This window comes from Podarcis bocagei, assembly GCF_964188305.1.
Source record: "Podarcis bocagei genome assembly, chromosome: 3".
NCBI lineage: Eukaryota > Metazoa > Chordata > Lepidosauria > Squamata > Lacertidae > Podarcis > Podarcis bocagei.
In genome coordinates, this window is record NC_138127.1 from 51,157,899 (window position 1) to 51,185,400 (window position 27,502).

At 41.4% G+C, this 27,502-nt stretch overlaps 1 protein-coding gene and 1 long non-coding RNA gene across 7 annotated transcripts in view; one reads left to right on the top strand and one right to left on the bottom strand.

Moving 5' to 3' along the window:
- The window catches only part of STXBP5 (syntaxin binding protein 5), a 126,243-nt gene that overhangs the window by 38,372 nt on the left and 60,369 nt on the right, over positions 1-27,502 (top strand). For 5 of the 6 annotated variants that reach the window (XM_081186298.1, XM_081186300.1, XM_081186299.1 and 2 more), the window contains exons 6-7: positions 4,277-4,340; positions 9,125-9,208. In XM_081186298.1, coding sequence (XP_081042424.1) covers positions 4,277-4,340; positions 9,125-9,208 — 148 coding nt within the window. Of the gene's footprint in view, positions 1-4,276; positions 4,341-9,124; positions 9,209-17,090; positions 17,157-27,502 lie in introns of those variants that run through there. The other variant, XM_081186303.1, reaches the window with a different exon arrangement.
- LOC308582845 lies at positions 558-15,116 on the bottom strand. Its single transcript, XR_014005916.1, has 3 exons — positions 14,858-15,116; positions 1,917-1,994; positions 558-1,552 (listed from the first exon to the last, which is right to left on the bottom strand). It is a non-coding gene; the product is annotated as an uncharacterized lncRNA (long non-coding RNA).

Consider the following 27,502-nt stretch of genomic DNA (forward strand, 5'->3'; position numbering starts at 1 on the left):
ATTTTCATTGGAGAAATGTTGGAGGGTGTGGAGTTATCCGACCCCCGAGCCAGCTGAAGGCATTCCTGTATAAGGAAGGCTTTTTTAATGTTTAATGTTTTATTATGTTTTTATATATGTTGGAAGCCACCCAGAGTGGCTAGGGTATAATAGTAAAATTATCATTATGGAATGGGATGTCCCTATTTTCATAGGAGAAATGTTGGAGGGTATAAAAAGGTTTACTAGGGGAGAGTAAAACCAAAGGCAATTTATAGGTTAACTTTTGCAGACTAGACCAGACAAGGAGGGAAATGAGAAGGGACAGTAGTAAGCCCAAGAAGAATTTAGTGTCAGAGGCAGGGACCCAAAACCAGGAGCTCCAGGGTTCAGTTAGACTGAGTTTATCCTAGTTTGGATTTGATATGCTACTTTATCACTACCTGAAGGAGTCTCAAAGAGGTTAACATTCTCCTTTCCCTTCCTCCCCCACAACAAACACTCTGTGAGGTGAGTGGGGCTGAGAGACTTCAGAGAAGTGTGACTAGCCCAAGGTCACCCAGCAGCTGCATGTGGAGGAGCGGAGACGTGAACCCGGTTCCCCAGATTACGAGTCTACCGCTCTTAACCACCACACCACACTGGCTGCTCTCTTGAAACCAAACTAAGCTATATTAGAAATGAACAATATGAAAGACTAAGGTAGTCATGGAAAGATGATTTATCAGTGAACCAAGAAGATTTTTGAATATCCTGTTAGTAGCCAGTTGATAGTGCTGTCTTGATTGAATTAGGAAGTGGAGGAAGATAAAAGTTTCCATTTGCTTTTGCTAAACCTGTGAGTTCCCAGGCCAGCATGCAGAGGGCTGGGGTATTCTTTTCCATTTGGTATAATGTGGGAACCGAAAAATATACTTCTAATTTGTTAGACCTTTCCAGACAAAATGGAGACTTTTGAGCCAAGTTGATATGTTGGGACTCAGAACGGTGAACTCTGTCAACAATATGTATTGTCTCGGTCACTGGACCGGGGCCATTATCTTGCCAGTTTTTAAAGACAACCCACACACCGTGCCACCCTTAAATTAGATTTTACAGCAATTTGTGAAAACACTGGAGGACTTTAAAAGTAGCTTATTCAGGTGTAATTTAACACCCTTTCATTGGTAGCATTGTCTTCCCAATAATTTTGTTCATAAGGTTTTGATGACTGTTCCTACTCCTCCATTCTCCACGGGAAGTCCTCCACTTAGGAAGCCTATTCCATAATTTCATATTGATGTGCATTATCACCTGAAGCCAGTGTCTTTTGTTCAGTTTCTTGAATCCTTGGATTCCTTTCTTGGTGTAATAAGTAAATTTGTCTGATTTTGCTACAGGTGGTTAAGGGAACAAGGAAAAAAATGGAGCTAAAGGGGGGAAAGTCCTAGATGTTAGCTTATGTATTAGGAGCCAGCAGTCTTATTGTGGAGGTTTTTATGTTGTGGTATCCAGTGCTGAACCACTGAGGTTCCACTCCCAAACTCTGCTCTGGTGTCGCCTTCAACCCTCTGGAGCTGATTGGGGGGAGGGCCTGAAGGGGAGAAAGTTTGATTAGTGATCTGATTAATGCAACAATACTGCATAGCCAATAGTTCATTTCCCCCGAAGTTTTAGGCTAAGTTGCCCTTTATTGTTCAAGTTTGATTATTCCAGTAGATATTGATTATAATCAATAATTATCTATGCCCTGACTGGGTAGAAGATAAAAGTGTGACTTAATTGCTTTAGTCTGTTTCATTCATGCATGCATTTGTCTGGAGGCAGGGGAAGATTTTCATAGTTGGTATCAGCCTGAATCGTCGTGAAAGCATAGCACATCAGCTGCTAGACCCTCATAGGCGATGTTGCTTTGCATGTTTCCTGAAGAAACTCCCCCAGAAAATATTGATTCTTACCTGGAAATGAGTTGCGTTGAGTTCGGTGAGGCTTGCTTCTGAGTAGACATGGCAAAATTGTACTGTGAGACTGGTTTCCTGGTGGCAATTTAATAGAGCACATATTTAGCATTTCTAATTGGGAGGGTCACCTGGTTATTGGTTTAATTTTAAGTTTGGAAAATACAGTCAAGATCTCACTCAAGTAGCAGAGCTCTGTCTGTTTTGTACTGCTGCATTTATGGAGCTGAATGTTTCAGCATGCAAGGCGTTTCCTTTACATAGACAACTGAGCTAGATGTTGGGCAAAATGCCAAGCTACAGCTCTTCTCACATGTCTGAGAGAAATTTTGTATGGAAGAGAATTCAGTCATGTGTGCTCTCACATCGTTACCACCTAACTTGAGTAGGTAGATCTAGATCTAGTAAGTGCTAGATCAGCACCTAATGTGTGACTTGTTGCAGCCATATGGATCTTTGAAGCCTCTCTGCTTAAGGGCTTTTTAAAGGAAGGCTTGAGAGTCCTGTCAAGCCTAAAATTGTGGCTGATTTAAATACAGTGATGCAGATCTTTTGAAAATTGTTATTCTACCCTAAATCAATGTTGATTTCTCTAGTTTAATCTATGGCGCTTTACATAGAACAATTTGACAGATCTGTAGCTGAGGAGCTCGTAACCTTGCACGTGTGTTTTGATTTACTTTTAGTAAAAACGACAACAAAATATTTCAGGCTAACTTTGTGCTGGATGAATATCTTAAAAGATTTCCAATAGGCCAGCGGTTCCCAGTTGGTGGTCCACAGACCCCAGGAGGTCCACGTAACCCACACAGGGAGTCCATGGAACCATTCACATAACAAAAACTACCATGGAGATGTCAAAATTTTCAAAAGTAGGGGTTCCATGGCTTGATTTTTCAAAAACAATACTTAGCTAATAGGGAACCATTGCAATAGCAAAAAGTATTTGAAGTGAAGTTTGTTGAGGGAGGGGGCATTCGGTAAAGTGGACAGAGACTTGATTGGCACATAACACTATGCCAAACCTTAGGGAAGTCAGAGCACATGGGCACCTACAGGAAAAAAATTGTGGCTGATTACTCCTTCCCTAGTCTGGTTTAGCATTTTGTGTGAACCTGGGTTTTTGGTTCTTGTAGTTTGGCAGCAGGAAAACTGAAAAGAAGCAGCCACTGTTTTTACTGTGAGTATCTACATGCTCATGTGTAGCCATGTTTTGGCGTAGCATTATATATGAACTTGGCCTTACTTGGTTCAAATATTAGTTTCAAAGAAAATGGAATCTTCCCTGGAAATTTCTTTATGTACTTCCTAGAGATAGTACCTGAAAGAAAGCTAATTACAAGTTAGATTTTAGATTTGACTACTACTTCAATTGCACAAGTCATCATGTTTGGTGTTTACCATCATATTACTATTTAATTTTAAGAAACACTACATTTCTAAACTCAGAGAAAAAATTCACTCAGTCACTGTTTTAAAACAGGTCTCTGGAAGTCACTAAACTGGCACTGTACATTAAAATATCATCATATCAGAGTGCTTTGCAAATTGATCTATTTCCTGAGAATGCTGAGAGTGCTCTTAGTTTCTAGCTTCTCTGTTGTCACTCCATTTCTATTACTGTTTATAGCTGCTTCTTTTTAAACACTGAGTAACTAGTCTCGTGAAATTGTTACAGCGAGTTTGTTTTCAGAATATAAATATTTTTATGGACCCTGAAGTTTTATTAGTTAAGTTGATAACTAATCTTTCACAGAGTGCCATGGAACTCTGGACTTGCATGTATACGTAATTTCATTTAATAGGCATTTTCTGTAATACTTCATTTGTTTATCAGTCTGGCATTGCCAAAATATGAAGCAGTTTTCCACTAACAAGTATTGATTAGTCTTAAATTCTGTCAGCCGTTGTGATTTTAAAGAGTTTAGTTGTTCATAAATGTGATTAGAAATGTACTTTGTTACATTTTTTAGTTTTGGGAATACTCAGACAATTTTGTACTTTTTTTAAATAAAGGTTTCTCTTTTAAAGACTTCTAATTCTGTGACACTGAGTTTACACACCGAGAATCAATATCATGGACAGCACCTAATGAGTCCCATCAGTGGGAGCTATTATTAATAATAATAGTTTGAGTTGTACCTACTACAATAACTGTTCAATTTGTAAAACCATTATTTTCTAAGTACCTCAGTCCTTTCTAACTGGACATGCTTAGTCTTTAATATTATGTGCTTCTACATAGAATGGGCTTTTTCATTGGCATTGGTGCCTGCTTCTTTGTGTCAATATTTGTGTATTTAGCGTGCCCCCATTCCTGTTCTTAATTTGTAAAAAATAGATATTGTTTATATTTTCAGGTCATCCAAGTCTCATCCAGGACCTGTTGTCCATATTAGTGACAATCCAATGGATGAAGGCAAGGTATGTTAAAACTTGGAAATGGGGAAAAAATTGTTTAAGAGTTGAATTGTTTCTTAACATTAACTTATTTCACTTAGCATCTCTGTTTTGGATGCTAATAGTTTGTAAAACAATGTGAGGTGTCAGGTGCATTAGTGGCAATTTCCGACTTCAAACAGTAATATTTTGTTGGGAAAGACTTTGGTGGCCCTAGGTGAGAGAGGTACGGAAAGTGTTGTTGTGTTGCTCTGGGTGAGAGATGGCTTTTTCGTTTCTATTCTTTTTCTTATTTTCTTATTCATTGGGCTTTCTAATGTTGAAGTGCTCTTATTCAACAGAGCTATCTTTTTGTGCATGCCTATTAGTTGTTGCTTGTTTTATTGAAGGGAGAACTAAGTGGATGGTGTGGTGCAAGGAGAGTGTGAATGCTTCCCGATTGGGGGTGACAGCATGGCTCCTGAATTCTTGTTTTTTATCATGTTAAGGGTTTTTTGTAATAGTTATGAGATTTTCTTGATATATGCTGCAGTTAGGTTTTATTTTGATGTTGTGTTTTGATGTATTTTGGTGTTTTGTATAGGCTTAAATTCTATGGTATATATTTTATTTATGTGCTTAGTTACATGGTTCTGAAATCAATTGTTACTTAAAATGTGGAATTTACATTTATTACTATCAGTAACGGTTTTGAATATGAAATTCCTGCATTTTTAGTTTTTATTTTTGTTGACATACATAAACTGTTTAGAGATTTATGTTGAAATATGCATGTTAAGTACATACATTTATTAATAATAGGAATAGAATTTGGAAGTTCTGGTGAGAACCATCTTTAGGTGTAAATACCTGTGTCAAGATGCCTTTATTAATAACTATTTGGATGAAGTGTTTTATATTCCTTTGCAAAAGTGGCCACACAAACACACACCTGGGGAAATGTGTAGACTGCATTGGGAGCCACACAGGGGTCACTGCTGTGGGCTAATTGAAGCAAAAAAAAAAAAATTTCCAGTGGGGAATGGGTTAAAAAATTATCCCCTTCATTACTTTTATACTATAAAGCCCTGTTTCCCCACTGAAGGACATGATAGGGCTTAGAAACCTATTCTTACTGAAAAGATAAGGTCCTTATTATGAATTAACATTAAAAAAGGTTTATGTCCATCCTTCACGTTTCATTCATGTATAATTTTGTGCTCTTCTAAGAACAACTGAAGTGCCTTGTCATATGTCCTAGAGACTGATCCCCCAGAAAAACGGTAGTTAGTGGCAATGAAATCATCTCCAGCATCTGGACTATTATGCAAGCATCGCTATTGGATGTTCATAAGTAGCGGCTTATGACACAATGCTGTTTCAAAATTATATGTATAAAGCATACATAGACATCTTGCCAATGTAAACTCATACTTATGACATTTTAGTGACATTTTTAGGCAGTATACATAATTTGTATACAAGAAAGAGATCTAATTTTCCACATTTACTGGATTAAATGGAATTTAGTACTCCAGAATGCTTTTTTTTAGTAGGATTATGATATAAATCTTAAATGTTAGAAAATCCTCTCGATATTCTGATACTAGGATTAAAAAGGGATCTTAAAGATATTTCTGTGCAAATGTGGGTGGGGGCCTTACATAATAACAGTTTTGACACGGGTGCATACCAGATTGGTGAAGATTATTTCCAAGCGGCAGGAGGCATTTTATGAAGTGTGCAGTAAAGTTACGACAGATTTTCCTCTTTAATACCTTTGCTGTGAAAAAACCATGACTTTAAAAAAAAAATTGGTTCTTTTAGAGTGACTTTTTAGGACTCTAGGTTTCCAGTTTTGAAATTTTTACGTAGTGGATTTTTAGAATGGCTTAAAACTTTTTTTCTCCCTAAATTATTCAGTCAAACATACATTCTGTGTTTGTATAGGGTATAGATGGAGGATTATCTGTGTCTTCAGTTACAGTTCTCATGCAGATGAACATACTATCATGTATTGCTTTTCTCCGTAATAGTAGAAGATGATAGTTGGAAACGTTTATTTTTTAGAGTACCACACCAGTCAACCAACTAGTTTGATCCTGATGCTGCCTTCTACTCTTATTTCTTGACCCTTGCCTAATAGCTGACTGTTGTATAGGGGAATCCCTGCTTACGCGAGGCTTCCGTTTGTGGCCACTGCACACATCAGTAGGATGTGCGCAAGTCCTTCCTGTTCTGCTCCCACCCCCATTCCACCCCCTTTTGGCACCAAAAATGGTGCGTGTGTCACACATGTGGTGGTTATGCACAAGTGGGGAGCTGCCTGTATTTCACTTCAAGAGCTGATTACTTTAGGTGGTCTGGTTTTACATTTCATCTGTGAAAGACTGCAAAAACTTCTAGTTCAATACCATGTTCAGTCTCCATGCTAAAAACTAATATTCAAGTCGATGTAATATGGTCCACCTTAAATGTACCCAAACTACAAAAACAGAATTATTATTTTTGAGTTCTCAATAAAGGAGCATTGTACAAAATTAAAACAAACCACTTCAGGCACAGGTGAGATATTTTATTTTAGTTTTTCTGTGTCTTAAAAGGGCAAAATGCATATTAGAACTGTGTCTTAAAAACACAAAAAACCACTTTTCCTGTTACATAGCTTTTATCATGCAATGTGGTGTGTTTTTTTAGATGGAGTTGCATTTGAATATTCCTGTATTTGTACAGTCTAGGGTGTATCTTTCTGCATATCTGAATTGATTCTTATTTATTTACATTAGGGTCAATCTTTTCCTTTGACCCTTTTGGTAGTGAGTCATTTAGAATATTCTACGTTTTAAGTCCAATTGCAATGTGATAAGTGGCAGGTGACCCTGCATACTTGAAGAAGAGGAGACGACAAACCATACTGGGGAATTTAGTAATTGTAGTAGCAGCAGAAAAACATCTACTTCTGCTTCATTGACTACTGTGTCGGCTACAGCAAACTATGGCAAGTTCTTAAAGAAATGAGAGTGCCTGATCACCTCATCTGCCTCCTGAGAAAACTCTATGTGGGACAAGAAGTTATAGTTAGAACTGGATATGGAATAACTGATTGGTTCAAAATTGGGAAAGGAGTACGACAAGGCTGTATATTGTCTCCCTGCTTATTTAACTTACATGCGGAATTCATCATGCGAAAGGCTGGGCTGGATGAGTCCCAAACTGGAATTAAGATTGCTGGAAGAAATATCAACAACCTCCGATATGCAGATGACACAACCTTGATGGCAGAAAGTGAGGAGAAATTAAAGAACCTTTTAATGAGGGTGAAAGAGGAGAGCACAAAATATGGTCTGAAGTTCAACATAAAAAAAACGAAGATCATGGCCACTGGTCCCATCACCTCCTGGCAAATAGAAGGCGAAGAAATGGAGGCAGTGAAAGGTTTCACTTTCTTGGGCTCCATGGTCACTGCAGATGTTGACAGCAGTCACAAAATTAAAAGATGCCTGCTTCTTGGGAGAAAAGCAATGACGAACCTAGACAGCATCTTAAAAAGCAGAGACATCACCTTGCCTACAAAGGTCTGTATAGTTAAAGCTATGGTTTTCCCAGAAGTGATGTATGGAAGTGAGAGCTGGACCATCAAGAAGGCTGATCGCCGAAGAATTGATGCTTTTGAATTATGTTGCTGGAGGAGACTCTTGAGAGTCCCATGGACTGCAAGAAGATCAAACCTATCCATTCTGAAGGAAATCAGCCCTGAGTGCTCACTGGAAGGACAGATCGTGAAGCTGAGGCTCCAATACTTTGGCCACCTCATGAGAAGAGAAGACTCCCTGGAAAAGACCCTGATGTTGGAAAAGATTGAGGGCACAAGAAGGGGCGGAAATGGTTGGACAGTGTTCTCGAAACTACCAACATGAGTTTGACCAAACTGCGGGAGGCAGTGGAAGACAGGAGGGGCTGGTGTGTTCTGGTTCATGGGGTCACAAAGAGTCGGACACGACTAAACGACTGTACAACAACAAGAAGTAGCAGCAGCAGCAGTATTTATACCTCACATTTTTCCCTGATAGGATTCAAGGTGCCTTACAGATTATAACAAGAATTGATAAAAACATAGAAAAAGAATAATTAAAAAACCAATTAAACATTAATAGAATTAGGACTATATACATATATAAAATCTGTTTAAGGCATACAAATAATTGCAGTAAAAGCATTGCAGAAAATCAAATAAGGACTCAGGTAATTTATTTTTCCTAATCAACCTTGTATCACGTTTTAAGATTAGTGTTCCTTCAGGATAATAATCAGACTGTGCATGCAAAATAATTCAGTTCACTACACTGCATCTGCTTCATATAAATGGTTTGCCACAAGCTGGGAGTTTCAGTCTGTGGTGGTCTTTATTTCCTAGATTTAATACCTCTGTGTGTTCATCCATGGGTGGATTCATTTAATTCGATTGAGACTGAAGCAACCATGAGACTATTTGTCTGTCTTTTTCTGACAATTCAAGTGTACTTTAAACAGTCTTTGAAATTGCATATCATAGTATCTGTATATTTCTTTTATGTTGGAATAGTCTGTCAGTAGGCATGTCCTAAACACTGGGTTTAGTATTTAAAATATATTTCATCTTTTGGTGTCTCTGATAGTATTGTTACAATTTTAGGATATTGTTACCTTTTAATATTATGCTTCTATAGTTGTCCTTAACATTTGCATTTTAATCCAGAAATTTTTAGAATTGAATCACATGTATTCAGGTACTAGAAATAACTCCTTTTCATCCCCAGAAAATTAATATTTTCTTTGGTTATTTATTACAGCTATTGATTGGTTTTGAATCAGGAACAGTAGCATTATGGGACCTCAAATGCAAGAAGGCAGATTACAGATACACACATGACGAGGTAACCGAAGTTATTAATCTGGCAGGTTTTTGTACTCATGATATTAGAATTAAAGCAGTTTTGTAGTTTAATATTAGAAACATACTTATTTGCTTGTGTTTGTCTGGAACGATCTCCCCCAACCTGTTGCATTTAACATGTTTTAGACCACAACTCTCATTATAGCTTACCATTAGCTGTGCTGACTGGGATTGACAGGCGTTTTCATCCATAACATCTGGAAGGCACTACAATTCTATGATTCTATTCTATATGTATATGAGTTACATTAACACGTTGAAGCATTACTGAAAAATACTTCATAAGATAGCAAATGTCTTGAAATTGCTAGATTGCATACAGATTTGGGAATAAAGCTCCTAAGGTTGCTAAACTTGCATGTGCTATATGGACTTCAGTGTAGTGTGTGTATTTAATAGTTCTTAACTACAGCATCTGAATGTTAATGTTGAAGACATGGGGGAATGGGGGTGGAGAGATTAGGAGAGAAATGCAGGAAAATGTCAGAGGTTTGGATAGACCAACCTCCCCCCTCCCACAAGAAAGTGGCTACAGTAAAGATTGCACATGTATGCTTCTCTCATGCTGCTGTATGGTGTTGTGTTCATCAGACAGCAATGCACAGGCTTCAGTCTAAGCAGTTTTTTTTTGCCCTGCAAAAAGGGATGAATAGGGAGATTGGCTTCTAAAGTGACTATGGAAGAGGGTTATATATTTTTCTGTAATTAAATGTGTATGAACGTCAGAAAATGAGGAAAGCTTTAGCAAACCATTATGTGTTTAGGTTCAGCAGTGACTAGTTTGGGCCAGCAACTGTACATTTGCATTTTAAATGAAGTGACATTTTTAGATCTGGTGGAAAAGGAACTGATTATCTTAAACACCATAATTGACTCATCCATTCTGCTCTCTGGATTAATGAAGTAGGGAATTTGAAAAATGCTTTTCTGTTAATTGTTGGCTATGTGCTTCTAGGCATGGTTTTGGGGAGCAATTGGCACAAGGAGAATGGGGATTAAACATGGCCATAATTTTACTGATCACAACATATTGGAGTTTGTCACAGCAACAGGCAAGAATCTGTATCGGGCAGATGGCCTCCTGGCATACACATCTCCCAGCCCACCTACTGGGCAACCATGGCTGCTACTGTGAGTCCTGCTATCAACCTGGGTGTGTGGCAGCCATTCACCCATCCTACCCCTCTGAGCCTGGAGCCATAGTCTTTAAAGTGCCCTCCTCAAGACCCCATTGGGGTCCCCTCATAAGCTTCAGATCCTGTCCAATGCACTGCCCCACTCAAAAAAACCTGATATGGCTGAAACATAAATACGGCTGCTTCCTCTCTTTGAGGTAGGCAAAAACCTAGTTAGGCCAATTAAGACAGTATAATGTCTTTCCAACAAACGTCCACAGCAAAATCACACCTAGCAAAAGGAACGTGGGTTGGAAAACTGACAATTCCAATACTAGTGCTATAAAAGGCAAAGGGACCCCTGACCATTAGGTCCATTCGTGACCGACTCTGGGGTTGCGGCGCTCATCTCACTTTACTGGCCGAGGGAGCCAGCGTACAGCTTCCAGGTCATGTGGCCAGCATGACTAAGCAGCTTCTGGCGAACCAGAGCAGTGCATGGAAACGCCGTTTACCTTCCAGCCGGAGCAGTACCTATTGATCTACTTGCGCTTTGATGTGCTTTCGAACTGCTAGGTTGGCAGGAGCAGGGACCGAGCAACGGGAGCTCACCCCGTCGCGAAGATTCAAACCGCCGACCTTTTGATCGGCAACCCCTAGGCTCTGGTTTAACTCACAGAGCCACCCACGTCTGAAGACATCTTCAATTTTGACTGATTCTAGTTCTCTCCAGGTATACTTCAGAATTCTAGCACCCTAATCCATGCAAACAGTAGTTCAGACCACAGCACCACCCACGTCCCTATAGCCTGGGCTTTATTTATACCATAGGAATGGACCAGCAGGAATAAATTATCACGTTGATCCATTTCACAAGCCTTCTCCCTGAGGTCAGGCAGGCTGTTGATTGGCCTCCAGAGTCAGGCCAGGTAGAATGCAGTGTGGCCAACCACCCAACCAGGGAGGGAGACCTCCCCGCAGCTTTTCCCCATGTCAGTGGCACAATGCTGCCTCACCACAAAATGGTGGAGAGATGGGGATTCTGTTTCTTTTTTTGTAGTACTTAGGTTATGTAATTGTATCGTATTCTTATTACCAACTGCCCTAGGATATATTCCTATAAAGGAATACCATAAATAAATACCTCTCAACAAGTTCTCTTCCGGTTCATGTGCATAAACTTTCAGTATTCTGATTACACTGCTGACTTGCAGCTATCATCATAATCCTCTCTTTTTTAGTCAGTTTACCTCATAGCTTGGGACACTGAGAACTACTTCACACAGTACTGCATATACCCTGTTTGATACTTACTGCTGTAAATGCGTAAAGGGAAAACATGTACAAGACTGAACTTTGTGAGCCAGTGTGGTGTAGTGGTTAAGAGCAGTGGACTCGTAATCTGGGGAACCGGGTTCGCGTCTCCGCTCCTCCACATGCAGCTGCTGGGTGACCTTGGGCCAGTCACACTTCTCTGAAGTCTCTCAGCCCCACTCACCTCACAGAGTGTTTGTTGTGGGGGAGGAAGGGAAAGGAGAATGTGAGCCGCTTTGAGACTCCTTAAAGGGAGTGAAAGGCGGGATATCAAATCCAAACTCTTGTATTGCAGTTGAACCATTTCTTTTTTCATTGGGAAAATGAATATATATTGTGATGCTGAATAATGTGTGCAATAAGTATTTTTCAATATTCTAGGAGTCCTCAATTCACCTGTTGTGTTTATAGTATCCTAAGATTAAAGTAATTATAGTTTAAAAGTCTGCAGTCTGTGCAGGAAGTTTAGATATGAAGAAGGGAAATAGGAGCACAGTAAAATGACAAATTGAGGCCCTATGATTACTTTTTTCTAATGGTTAAATAATAAATCTATATAAATAACATGTGAGCTAAAAGGGGAGATGTTTTTGGTTTTTTGCTGTGTATTTAAATTTAGCCAAAGACAGGAATTAGACTCATCCTTGATGTAGCCTATGAGGAACAAAGCCATGGGTCATATTCTCCATTTCCATTCACTGTTTCTTTTGTAACCACAAAGAGACGCTTTTGATTTTCAAGTAACCACAGTTCCCCTTGATGTCCAAACATGGAAAAACTTGTTTGTTTTCATGACTAGAGAAAACAAATTGGTTTAGACCCATGATTTAACATCCTGACTTGTTTTCAAACCATAGTTTAAACAAACCCCCATTTTCTAAGTTTGGATATTGTGAGAAATTTCAGCTAAAATAGAAAGCAGGAGCTTTGAATCTCCTTGCAGGCAGAAAAGAGGTAAAGTGAGGAGGTTCACCCTCATTTTTTTTATAGCAGGAAACTTTAAATTCTAACTTGTCCTGTCTTCTTAATCAACAGATAATTAAACTTTGTCTTTCTAAAATATAACTTTTTGGTTGCAGAATATTAGGCTTCTGATTACATATTGTCGTGCATGCCAGCTATGGAAGTTAGAGTTGCTGTAACAATGCAGTTACTTCTTTTTTTGACAGTCAAGAATTTCTTATGCTGTATTTACTCTACAAAAAATGTGACACATAACTATTTTACTACTTCATTTCACATTTCTTGTTCTATGTAATGTCACAATTCTGTGTGGGATTTCAGATGCAATTGGAAACTGCCTTAGTAATGAGTAATTTTAAACTTGCAAATGAACAGTAGAAGCAGCCTATTTGAAGGGTAACATTCATATTTCTGTTTGGATGCATGGTTTCTGGTAACATTATTTGTACTTAAAGTAAAAATAAGACAGCTATTGAATCATTGGCTGCTATGGATTCTCACTTCATGAACATTGGCTAAGGGCAGTTTCAATATTCTTCCAACATGCAGATTGCAAAAAAAAGAAAAAAAGCCATGCAGTATCTAAGAAAGTGTTCATGTGAAGGTGGTAGTAACATTTGTAAATTTTCCTTATTGTATGAGTGTTGCTGTGGACACTTGTGCCAACATAACCCTTGCGATGACCAAACTGTTGTGCATATATTTGGCTTGGATCCATAATGCCCCCTTCCAATCTGGGATATTTTATTCTGTATTGTGGTATTAAAATGTTCCTGTCTTAGAAGGGGAGAGGAATAGAGGAAGGAGCCCCAATATGTGCAGCTAGGAGGAATAACACCATTTTAGAAAACTGATCATTTTCTACCTGAAGTGCTTTATTATATTCAGAGTGGCATCACTACCAATTTATCACACAAGAGCAACGCTCCAGCAGCAATAAGAGCTCTAATCTGGAAGCAGTTTATGAATATTTGTGGTGCTATTTCTAATCTGCTTGTTATCCCCACAGTAAATTTTGGCAAGTTGGACTTATGAGTTATGCTGATAAGCAGGGACAAACCTTAGCAAATACCGCATGTTTATCCTTTGGATGAAGATGCTCTCAGGTGGGGTATGAGCTCCCTCTAGCACTTGAAGGGCAGGATTGCCGCTGAATTGGAGAGTTTTGCTCCCAACTGACCAGCCCCCAGCAGTTTTTTATTCCTGCCTTTGTGCTGAGATGTTGTGTCCCAAACTCTCCATTCAGCTTGGCTCAGACTTGGCTGTGTTTGTCTGTGTACCTGTGTTTCTGGAGTTTGTCTTTGTGCTGTTGGTATTGCTTGGTTTTTTCTAAAAGGGTTGTGTCTGTCATGTTATTTGTGTGAGGCAAAAGCTAGTGTGAGCTATCTCTCATTCTGAGTTTGGGGTGTCTTGCGTAGTTTAATGTTTGCATCTTGCAGGGGTATTGTGTTGATTGTGGGGAATTTGGTTGTTATTTCCCACTACGTTTTTCCTTCCTCTCTGGCAACTTGGTTGTTTCTTTTTGACTTTTTCCTTTTGGTCATATTGCTTCCTCTCCCCCTTTTCTTATATAGGCAGCATAGTGGTCTGTGGCTGTGTGAGGAATTTTTAACAGCTGCTCTGTTCTCCTTCCTGCCATTTTTGAAGCCCCACCAGAGCTCTGAACTATCAACCACAGCAGATCTGCACTTAGTTAGATCACCTATCCTGCAAAGCAATGGCTAGCAACTACTGTATTATGGTTCCCCCATTAGTTCCAGGCAATTTGCTGCTGCAACTTTGAGGAAATAGTGGGCCATGGACAAGAAAACACTGCTGAAGGCTAAAACCCTTATGGCAGTGTATAAGTCCCTACTTAATCACTGCATTTTTTAGTTGGCATCAACTTCTGGTGTGCAGGGTTATAGCTCTGAGTCCATTCTCACTGGGTGAGGCTACTACCCTTCATTGTGTCCCAGGTACTATAACTGCTATGTCTGTCGCTGAGAGAGCCTCTAAAGCTGCCATGTCAAAGGCAGCCCACCAATGGGAGTCTGGTTTAATTTCCCGCTCTTTTCTTCAGGCTTAGTTACACAAATATCAGTCCTGGTAATCAAAACTGTCAAGTATGCCTAGTGCTTCATCACTACTGCTATTTCCCCCTGACATACTATTGGCGTGGCTCTACCTCAGCTTTAGCTGAATACTGAAAAGCTTCAGCAAAGAGGCACTGTTGTCAGACTTATCTAAAGACTTACCTGGATCTGTCCAGCAGTCTAAACACCAATTTCCATCTCTTTGACATCCTGAAGTCCTGAATCAAATAAATGGAACTCTCCTTTCTGGTTTATCGCAAAAAAGCCCAAAAAACCTCAAAGGAGTTCCAACGTTGGGGTATAAAATATTCCTATTCTTTCAGCTGCTTTGGTTTACTTTCTGGTTGCCAGGGCTGTCATTCCCCGAGGAAGTTCCTCTCAGATGGCCATTGTCTGAGGAGGTTAGAAGTAAAGTTTCCAGGTTTTCTGGTCAGCCCTGAGTGGAATGAAGCTTTATAGTGTAGTCACTTATATGTAAGGCTCCTGCCTTAATGGGTGATGTACATTCCCTTTACCCAGAGTTCCTCAGCTGGATAAAAAGGATGCTACTCAGGAATTTGGGGAGATTGCATCAGTCACACAGGAGGTATTCATAAGACCCCCAAACAGGAGTTAAGGTATCATATTTCTTGTCCCCCCCCTAAAATTTCAGGGGCCAAGGAGTGAAGCTACTTGATTGTGTAGCATAAACACTGTCGCATCAGGGTAATCTGAACCGCCAGAGTGTTCCTACTGTGTTGAGTGGTTATAAAGTTATTTCCTCCAACCTTTTCACACTAGAGATTAAGTGTGCCCATTCCAGACAGGGATATGAACCCTTTGGTTAAAGACAGGGGATAGTCCTCAAGCTGAGGCGTTTTCCCACTCTTTCTCTGAAGGCACTAGAATATTAGGTTAAATGTTTCTCCTTACAGACCTGAATCTCCCCAACCTCTGAAGAGCCAGCAGGGTGTTGCCAAGGTAACCACAGACAAGTCTGTTGACTCCTCTGCAGGGCCAATTTCAAATCGGAATATGAATTGCTTCATGAGTTTGCATAAGGATGCAAAGGTTTTCTCTAAGAGATGGAGGCATTTCCAAGAGTTGCAGCACAGAGCCTCAATTTCCTCTTCTGACCAGCTGCAGTCCTAAATGAATGCATAGAATTATCTTATGTATCCATGAGGAGTTTGAAGGGGTCCCTTAGGGGTTGGCCATGTAGATACCCTGTTCGGTGAAATTAGAAATGAGTTTGTCTTTTTTTAAGTTTCATCAGGCTTCAGCCGTAGCCATCACTCGCTTTTTGCCAGGGTTCACTGGCAAACCAGTTCATTGGTTTAAGGAACGCCAGGGATATTCACCTTCAGTAGAGATTAATTCTCTCTACCAGTTGTAAAACTTAGCAAATGTTTACCGAGGATGACAGAAGTTTTTGCTACCTACATCTAGGCAGTTGAGTAATAAAAGAGGTACAAACTTTAAATGAAATAATAATAATAATAATAATAATAATAATAATAATAATAATATACCCCACCCATCTGGCTGGGTTTCCCCAGTCACTCTGGGCATCTCCCTTTATTCCTTTATATGTCAGGTAAGTCTTTTGGACAGTTTTGAAGAGGAGAAGGTCTCTAAGCCTTCTGTTAGTCCTTGGTGTCTATTTAAACTGCAATCTAAGGTTACGATCACTGTCATGGTGCTTGTTTTCATAGCAATGCAATACTCCGGCTGATTTCAAAGCCTTCAGGGCAGTTGTTATTGAAATTTTCTGATGTCCTGTAGTAATGCTCTTTCTCCTATGAACACAGGATAGTGAGCAAGTATCCCTATCCCCACATTCCAGTGGTTCAGATACTTAATCAAAAACATTATTGGGTATTTATTCCATTTTCTTTGTTGTTTACATATGTAAACTTATGGAGGCTGAGTTGTGTAGCTATAGTATCTTTTCCAGAGTTGCCCTTTCACCTAGCAAATTAACATTTTACAGAATAGTTTGTGAAATAAGCGCAGTAGAAGGAAACTAATACTGATTCTGTTATTGGTTGTGTGTGATGTTACATAACTTTTTTCTGTTGCTTTTTTGTATGCTTATTCTCTGCCAAATAGTCCTTTTTCTTTTGAAGTTCCATACAAACAGTCAGAAACCCACTTTTAGGCATATGGAAATCATCACGACTACTAAGATGCTAAATTGTTCTCAACTTGTTTAATCAGAATGACATTTAAAGACAAATACCAGTTTCTGGTATTTCATTCTAGATGCTGCCCTGGTAACCATGATTACTCCAAAACGAGGAGCATATTGGCTAATTTAAGGGAGCATTCTATAAAAGAGAGAAAATATTTTCCTTTTTTAGGACATCTTATGACGAGTCTTCAGTCCATTCAGGAGGCAGAAGCCTATTTTTGATGTGTGATGTCACTAATGTGGCCCCCTGCTGTAACCCCAAGACTGGAATTTGCCCTACACCCAAAGGTTAGTGAGTGTGATTAGGCTAGGAGTTAGTTGCATTATAGTTGATAGCCTCATGGGCAGTCAGTATAGTCTATAGGAGCAGACTTTGGATATGTTTTTCTCCCTAGAAACCCTACATTTTTTTTAATCGTTCTAAAAGGAAGGTGTGGGGGAACTTCTGAATTTAAATATCAATACATGTGGTGCAAGTTGGAAATTTCATTTTCTAAAGCTGATTTCCAACATGATTTGCATTAATGTAGTACCCATTTTAAAAAGACAGCAAAAAGCAAGGATGCTTCTGGAGTTCCTCTCACATAAATGCTGAGCACTCTAGGTGTGCAGATACTCAAGGATTCATTCTCACAATTCTATGAAAGTAGCACTTTGAAATTTATGGATTAGAGATTGATTTTTCTCAATTTAAAAATACTAGTCTTTAGTTGGAAACAGAGGCTTACCTAGGGTTCCTTGTGCCCTTGGCAACGAGCTGTATTGGCACACACACCCCAGAAGAAAAACACTTTACCACAACAGCCGAATTAAAAATTACTATGTTTTACACAACCCAAGTAGTCAAAGCATCTGGAGTGAGGGTGAGGTAAGGAGGAAGGGCAAAAAAGTCTGCACACCTTTCTACCATGGTGCGAGAAGGATGGGGAACTTCTCTTGCATTTGAGCTGGCCACGATCGCAGCAGCAGCGCGTCACTGCACACATATACGCCATACACTCCATAGTCTTGATAGGTGAATTTTGTGCCCCTGGGCAGGGGCCGGGTTCACCAACCCCTAGGTATGCCTCTGCTTGGAAATAGAGGGTAGAATATATATAACAAGCACATAAATCAATATTTTGAGTTGTATCATTTTTAGGGTTTTCTACATGTCTGCCATAATATCTGTGTCCAGGAGGGAAGCTGCTAGTTGAGTGGGATGTATCCTCATTACTGATTTCCATTGGCAGTGGATACTTTAGGAGACGTTTATGAATTCTTTGAGTCCCAAATATAATTCTTGTTTTGTGCCAGTGTGAACAATGGAAACATTTACATGGTATTACTGAATGGTTACTCTGGTGTCAGTTATTTAGCACTAATAATTCTACTTAAAATTTTAATATTGAGAAAAATTTGTAAAACATATCCAGGTAGTCATCTAAAAATATTGTGGCATAATAGCTAGTGAACTTGCTACCAACATCCCTACAACAATGGCAGGTCCGGGAGACTACCTCCCCAGCCCCCAGGATTTTCAGTCAGTGACACGCTAAATCATCAGCACTACCTTTCCCCCTCGTTAGTTCCTCTGAGTGGAAGCAGGTTATCTATTGTGAGTAGGGTAAAGGTTTTGCCCATATTACCACAGTATTCCCTAGGGACAAAACTCAACTGTTCTCCAAAGGAATGAGTAACAAATCAATCATAGAAAAAATGTGAGAGCAGTAAAATCTGATTAAGTTAACAGCTTTTATAAGAAATAGATAAAATTATCAATTGGAACTAGATACATGGCAGCTGTTAACAGCTTACATAAAAATAAAATTGAAAATATTGGTTGTGGAGTGCACATTTTTGTGAAGATATAATCTATAGAATGAGAAAAAACGGTAAGTGTAAATAAGTTGTTTCTATTTAGCTGTTTCAGTGTTAAAATTAAGGCATGTATGAACATTGCTATTTAGTTGGTAATGTTATAACCAAATCTATTTTGGTATGTTTTCATGTAATTTTTCAAATATAGTTAAAGCTGAAAAAGTAGCAAATGGAGCATTTTTCATGGGCTCAAGTAGTTCCTTTGTATATGGGCTCAAGGCATGTACTCAGCAACGTTGGGGAAGAGGCGAAATCTCCCACTCTCCCAACCTCTAATTCCCATGTTTCAGTGTGAATTTTTGCCTTCTGCAACAAGTCTGCCTGATGATAAAAAAGGGGAGGGGCAACACCAATCAAGAAACACCTTTTACACATTACATCTAATTATGTGCATCATCCACCATCTCAAATAGTGGTGATATTGGATGATAATTTCGTTTATTTTCATATTTGATATAGTACGCATATTCTTACATAAGGATGTTTTAATATTCAGCGTTCTTAATATAGTACTAGTTATCTGTTTTAGTTATCCTGAAGCAAGTATTCTTTGGAATATGTTGGGTCTATTAGATAGCTAAATAAATTCTTTGAACTTTACTTTCCCTTTTTTCATTTCCTCATTACTGCCCATTTGTGTTATGAACTGATGAAAATCTCTTTTTTACAAGTTGTAGTCCTGCAGAGGGAAAACCCAACGATTGACTATATTTTTATATTATACACAGAAGTCTTATGGGCTGTACCTCTGGCAGTGTCATCAGTGATGGATAGGAACCTAGCTCCTTCATGCAGATTTGCACTTGTTTCACACTTAGAATACTAATGTCACAAATGTAAAAAATAAATACTTGTTTCCCACTTTGCAAGGAGCTTGGTTCAAGTGGGATAAAATTCTTTACTTTTCACAATCCTAACTGAATCCAGCTCCTCAGTCTGGAGAATGACAAATAGGTTCAAAATGCACCACTTCTTTCACTTCCAAAACTAGGTCCCCAGTTTGGTGGGCATGTATCTTGGATGCAGTGTCTTCCCCGCTTCAAGTGGTTCCAAGTATTTCTATCTCTCTGCCTATTCGTAGAATCTTATAGTTGGAAGGGACGCAAGGGTCTTCTAGTCCAACCCCCTGCAATGCAGGAATCTCAGCTAAAGCATCCATGACATTTCCATGTGACAAAGAATGTTGGGAAATGCCTATTGGATATATTCCCAAAAAATGGGGTGTAGGTGAAAGAAGGGGCTACATATTGCAGGGACCCGAAGGGCTACAGTTTGTATCTTCTCAGCTTTCTGTGTCAGCCCTGCTAATGGAGTCCACCCCCACAGATGGATTGCACCAAGTGATGTGCTTTAAAATTTATATATCCAACTCATCATCACTGAAGAGGAAAGGAGCACTGTACACTTGTAGAAGTTGAGTAATTGCAAACCAGGGTCTTAATTTGCAGTTGGTATTATTAAAGCATATAGGCTGAAAAGCTCCCCAGATTCCTGCTTTTCCCCCACCCCTGTTGCATTCTAAATTACACTGTTCTTGCTCATGAATTTGGGAAAGGATCAGTTGTCAAGAAGCTGACAGATAACAAGCAATATTTTCATGATGGGAAGTGTGAGGTGGTGGGATTTGATTACAGGTAGGTAGCCGTGTTGGGCTGCTTCAGTCGAAACAAAAAAAATAAAAATAAAAATAAAAAAATCCTTCCAGTTGCACATTAGAGACCAACTAAGTTAGTTATTGGTATGAGCTTTCGTTTGCATGCACACTTCTTCAGATTTTTGATGTGTAGCGGAAGGCTTGGCTTGGCATCTCTTCTACCCAAAGCTCCAGGAAATGTATTCTTAAGGGTGCTTTCTGTTATCAAAGAATCATTTAGAACAAGTTCACAAAGGCAGAACAGGAAAATACCGCATTTTTCGCACCATAACACTCACTTTTTTCCTCCTAGAAAGTAAGGGGAAATGTCTGTGCGTATTATGGAGCGAATGCCTACGGATGGCGGGGGGATCTGCAGTTGTGAGCAAAGGATCCATGGTTCCCCTTCCTTCCTTCCTCCGTGGCTCGCTTTGAAACAGCAAAGCAAAGCGGGAGAAGAGCCGCTGAGTGAGGAGGAGAGAGAGACAGAGAGTGTAGTAATGTTGTAAAGCCTTCCCCCCAGCTGCCCCTCCCTCACCTGTCTTTGCTCTCCGGCCAGAACAGGTTTCTTGAGCAGGCTGGCTGGCGAAGGTTTACTTTTCAAAAACACAGGCCGAAATAACACCGGTAGGGCTGCCACCACTCCCTTTGTTCAGAGGAACCCAGAGCCACAACCCAGGGAGAAGGGTGTGTCCTATTAACCTGGCAATTCCCCCCCTCTACAAGCTGAATCCACAGACTTGCAGACAGAAATTCTACGGTAGAGCGTAACTAAGCGGAAGGCTAGGATTTAGCTATTCCCTCGGAAAAGGCACAAATACCAAACAGGTTCTTCTTTAAAAGTTTATTTTAAAAGAATAACAGAAAACATGTTGAAATCAACAGGCACTTCTTTTGAGTCTTACAAACAAGAAAATAAAAACGCTGTATAATCTAACTAGCTTACATACTCACAAAGACACTCAGTTAGGGTAGTCAAAGTCTTTTCAAGCATCTGCGTACTGAAGGTGTTTGAAGATTTCCATTTCAAAAGACGAAACGACGGCTATAGATGGATGTTACAGCCGGGCATCTTTGCAGTTGCAGAGCAATGGCAGAGAGCAATTCACAAACAATTCCTTGATCCTTTTATTTACAATTCTTACTTGGCGTCGTAACTTTCTAGCCAATCAAAAGTCCTAATTGACCAGTTTACTCTTTTGCAGCTGGGTCAATTTTAGGTTTGAACCCTAATCAAAGAATCTTCCTCCCATCTGTGGAAATTAACCAGATCCCCAATTCTCAGCAGTTTAAAGACAAATAACCTCCGGGAGGGGAGAAGAGGTTCACACTCCCAAACCCAGGTGTCAGGCCTTTCATTAAATCAAGGATTCTTTTCCTCCCATAAACCTCTCACACCAAGGAGCCGGAGAGTCTAGAGTTTAAAGATACACAGCTCCCTTTCCCAGGGTCCTTGCGGCTGATAAAATACCCGCAAGGCCACATTTCTTTTGCTTGACCAAGGAATGATTTTCTAACCGTTATAACTTTACTACAGAGAGCCTGCTTGCTTTAAAGGAGCAAAGCAGGAGAGGAGAGGAGAGGAGCCGCTTACATGAGTGTAAGTGGCTCCTGTCCGGTTGGCTCCTTTAAAGCAAGCAGGCTCTCTGTCTCTCTCTCCTCCCCACTCACTATAATAATAATATAATAATAATAATTTATTATTTATACCCCGCCCATCTGGCTGGGCCTCCCCAGCCACTCTGGGCGGCTTCCATAAAAACCAAAAATACAGTAAAATGTCACACGTTAAAAACTTCCCTGAACAGGGCTGCCTTAAGATGTCTCCTGAATGTCAGATAGTTGTTTATCGCTTTGACATCTGCTGGAAGGGTGTTCCACAGGGCGGGCGCCACTACCGAGAAGGCCCTCTGTCTGGTTCCCTGTAGCCTCACTTCTCGCAATGAGGGAACCGCCAGAAGGCCCTCGGCGCTGGACCTCAGCGTCCGGGCAGACTGATGGGGGTGGAGACGCTCCTTCAGGTATACTGGACCGAGGCCGTTTAGGGCTTTAAAGGTCAGCACCAACACTTTGAATTGTGCTCGGAAACGTACTGGGAGCCAATGCAGGTCTTTCAAGACCGGTGTTATATGGTCTCGGCGGCCGCTCCCAGTCACCAGTCTAGCTGCCGCATTCTGGATTAGTTGTAGTTTCCGCGTCACCTTCAAAGGTAGCCCCACGTAGAGCGCATTGCAGTAGTCCAAGCGGGAGATAACCAGAGCATGCACCACTCTGGCGAGACAGTCCGCAGGCAGATAGGGTCTCAGCCTACGTACCAGATGGAGCTGGTAAACAGCTGCCCTGGACACAGATTTGACCTGTGCCTCCATGGACAGCCGTGAGTCCAAAATGACTCCCAGGCTGCGCACCTGGTCCTTCAGGGGCACAGTTACCCCATTCAGGACCAGGGAATCCTCCACACCTGCCCGCCTCCTGTCCCCCAAAAACAGTACTTCTGTCTTGTCAGGATTCAACCTCAATCTGTTAGCCGCCATCCATCCTCCAACCGCCTCCAGACACTCACACAGGACCTTCACCGCCTTCACTGGTTCTGATTTAAAAGAGAGGTAGAGCTGGGTGTCATCCGCATACTGATGAACACCCAGCCCAAACCTCCTGATGATCTCTCCCAGCGGCTTCATATAGATGTTAAAAAGCATGGGGGAGAGGACAGAACCCTGAGGCACCCCACAAGTGAGGGCCCAAGGGTCTGAACACTCATCCCCCACCACCACTTTCTGAACACGGCCCAGGAGGAAGGAGCGGAACCACTGTATAACAGTGCCCCCAGCTCCCAGCCCCTCAAGACGGTCCAGAAGGATGCTATGGTCGATGGTATCAAACGCCGCTGAGAGATCCAGCAGAACTAGGAAACAGCTCTCACCTTTGTCCCTAGCCCGCCGGAGATCATCAACCAGTGCGACCAAGGCAGTTTCAGTCCCATGATGAGGCCTGAATCCCGACTGGAAGGGATCCAAATGGTCCGCTTCTTCCAGGCGTGCCTGGAGTTGTTCAGCAACCACTCGCTCAATCACCTTGCCCAGGAATGGAAGATTTGAGACTGGGCGATAGTTGGCCATCGTGGCCGCATCTAAAGATGGTTTTTTAAGAAGCGGTTTAATAACCGCCTCTTTCAGCGGGTCTGGGAAGGCTCCCTCACGGAGGGAAGCATTCACCACCCCACGAAGCCCATCGCCCAGTCCTTCCCGGCTAGCTTTTATAAGCCAGGATGGGCAAGGATCCAGGAGACAGGTGGTTGGTTTCACTCGTCCAAGCAGCCTGTCCACATCCTCGGAGGTAACAGATTGAAATTGATCCCACTCAACTTGACTAGACAGAACTCTAGCACTCTCCCGCCCCGGCCCTGCTCCCACGGTGGAGTCTACTTCTTCCCGAATCTGGGCGATTTTATCTGCAAAAAACTTTGCAAAATCATTGCAGGAGAACATGTGGCCCGTACTGGGCCCCGATGTTGCAGGTGGTTCCGCTAAATTGTGAACCACCTGAAAAAGTCTCCTGCTGCTGTTTTCTGCAGATGCAATAGAGGCGGTGAAGAAATTCTTCTTCGCCGTCGCTATCGCCACTTGGTAGGCTCGACGTTGAGCTCTAACCTGTGTCCGGTCAGATTCGGAATGAGTTATCCGCCACCGGCGCTCTAGCCGTCTCAACGATTGTTTCATTGCCCTCAGATCCGTGGAAAACCACGGGGCTGTCCGGGCTCCATGCAATCGGAGAGGGCGCTTCGGAGCCAAACAGTCAATAGCCCTGGTTAACTCCACATTCCAGCGGGCCACCAGGGAATCGGCTGAAAGGCCATCAACATGGGATAAAGCATCCCCTACCACTCTCTGGAAACCATTTGGATCCATTAAGTGGCGGGGGCGGACCATCCGAATTGGTCCCACCTCCCTGCAGAGGGGATGGGTCGCAGAGAAGTCCAGTTGCACCAGGAAGTGATCTGACCATGGCACTTCTTTCATTTCGCTTTTACTTAGTGTCAGATCACCAACATCCATAGAGGTAAACACCAGGTCCAAGGCATGTCCACGGCTATGGGTTGGGCCAGACTTATTCAGGGACAGCCCCATGGAGGCCATGCTTTCCACGAAGTCCCGAGCGGCCCCTTGTAAGGTCGTGTCGGCATGGATGTTAAAATCCCCTAGGACGACCAGGCTAGGTGTCTCCAGGAGAACATCCGCCACGACCTGGAGCAGCTCGGGCAGGGAATCCTTGGTGCAGCGGGGAGGTCGGTACACCAAAAGGAATCCTGTACTGCCCCTATTGCCCAACTTCCAGAACATGCACTCAGAAAACTGGGTCTTCCCAATAGGACGCCTGGTGCAAACTAATGACTTCCTAAAAATCACTGCAACCCCCCCTCCCCGCCCACGTGACCTGGGTTGCTGTGCGTAAGAGAAACCTGGTGGACAAGCAGCGGCAAGGACAGGCCCATCTGCTTCATCCAACCAAGTCTCTGTTACACATGCCAGGTCAAATCCTCCATCCATGATCAAGTCATGGATGGCAGTGGTCTTACGAATCATTGACCTGGCATTGCACAGCAGCACCTTCAGGTCACGTGGGTATCCCTTGCTGATTCTAGTATCCATCCGGACAGGACCAGACCCGGAGGCAGGGATAGTCCTCAGACAACGACTAAACCTGCCTCCTCTGTAATGACATGGTCTGGTCTAAATAACAGCAAAGATTTTTCAAGCAGGCTCTCTCTCCTCCCCACTCGCTAAATAACAGCAAAGATTTTTCAAGCAGGCTCTCTGTCTCTCTCTCCTCCCCACTCGCTAAATAGCAGCAAAGTTTTTTCAAGCAGGCTCTCTGTCTCTCTCTCCTCCCCACTCGCTAAATAGCAGCAACGTTTTTTCAAGCAGGCTCTCTGTCTCTCTCCCCTCCCCACTCGCTAAATAGCAGCAAAGTTTTTTGCAAGCAGGCTCTCTGTCTCTCTCTCCTTCCCACTCCTCTTCTAAGAGCCTTCTCCTCTTATACCCCTCTTCTGCATTATTAACAGCATCCTTCTCCACCCACCCCACGCGTGTCCCTTGTTCCTTGAGTGCTTTTCTTTCCCTCCCCACTTAAAACATGGTTACAAAGCACGGATCCACACGGATCCTCGGGATTTTTGCACTGGGTCACCCCAAATTCACCATCAGATCACATAGCATGTCCGTGGCTACAGCTTGCACCCAAAAAATCACGCACCCACTGTTGCCTGGGGCCGCAGTGGTGCAAAAACGTGGTTACAAAGCACGGATCCACATGGTTCCTCAGGATTTTTGCATTGGGCTACCCCAAACTCACCGTCAGATCACATGTCTGTGGCCACAGCATGAACCACAAAAATCATACATCCACTGTTTCGTTTAGAATATTTTTTTTCTTGCTTTCCTCCTCTAAAAACTATGTGTGTGTTATGGTTGGGAGCGTGTTATAGAGTGAAAAATACGGTACTTTAAATTTCCCCCTTAAACTTTATGGCTTAAAAGGACCGTTCAAGCCCCAACAGTCAAAGTGCTGTGCACCACGGCTTTGAGATGCAAATGATCAGTAGTGCCTACAAAACCCCCTTTGGACCAGTCATGTCTTTACTTGCCCTACCCCTGACATGATATAGGCCAGTGGGTGTGGCTTGGGCTTTAGGCCAAATGGGGAGGCCTGGCAGACCTAATTAGAGGCTGGAGGTTCCCTGCCCCTGCAATCAATACACAACATTTCCTAGCCTGATGATTCCTGTCATGATATACTTTCACATCACTAGTGTGCAATTAGACCCCTTCCAGAATGAAGAGGGAAATCTACTTTACAGTTCTACAGCAGAAAATTTCACCTTTCCTCATGCAGTTGCCTTTGTTCATTTTTGTTGTTCCTTTGAGACCGACATTTAGCACAGAGACAATAAATGTTTCCACCACTTTCCTGTGTTATTGTTGAGTCACTTCTGTTTCTCTTTCTTGACCCTGACTTTTTCTTGACCCTGACTTTTGCTGTGATACATAAAAACATGGTCATGTGGACTTTCTGATGCTATGAATGCACAGTTTATGAAGTCTTGTATCAAAGTTTTCTGATATTGCAGCAGAGTGATAGAATAATTTGGGGATCTGTACAGTGGTACCTTGGGTTAAGAACTTAATTCATTCTAGAGGCCCGTTCTTAACCTGAAACTGTTCTTAACCCGAGGTACCATTTTAGCTAATGGGGCCTGCCACACCGCTGCCACGTGATTTTTGTTCTCATCCTGAAGCAAAGTTCTTAACCCGAGGTACTATTTCTGGGTTAGTGAAGTCTGTAACCTGAAGCGTCTGTAACCCGAGGTACCACTGTATTGATAGAAGAAGTAAAAAAAATACAGAGAGGATACATTTGCTTCATTTTATACCATAGCTAGAAGTAGCTATATAATGTGGGGAAATAAAAATGACATCAAAGAAACCTAGAAAGGCATCTGGTTTCACAAGCTACGCTACAGGCATTTTAGGAAATGAGCAATTCCTTAACTTGAAAGAATGTTTTCTTCAAAAAATAAAAGTAGTACATTGTGGTTTGCTTTGTTTCATAATAGTTTAATGCAGGATTATTGCTGTATACTTGGCTGGAATATTCAAGTCACAGGACTCATTGTTAATCTGATTTTCACCTTGTGTTTTGATCTGATGGACTAATTTCAATTTACATTTTAATGCCTTTTCAAATGTGTTGTATGTAAAATGGCCTTGAGTTTTTATAGTTAAAAATTTCAAGTCTATGTGTAATTAATCCAATAGTCAATATAGCATATAGCACTTTTTACAAAGTATGTTCGGGGAATTCTGGAATTTCTTGACCAGTTTAGCAGTGAGAAGTTCTAATCTAGTGGAAAACTAAAAACCAAAGGTATAGTGTCTGAAGCTTTATCATTATATAGCATGGGTGACTAGTTTGTGGCCCTCCAAATGTTGTTGGATTACTACTCCCATAATCCCTAATAATGGACAATTGGTTGTTCTGCGTGGTGCTGATGGAAGTTGAAATTGGACGGCATCTGACTGGGCCACAGATTATTACTCTAGTGCAGGGATGGCTATATTTCTAAATAAGTTTAAATTTTAGA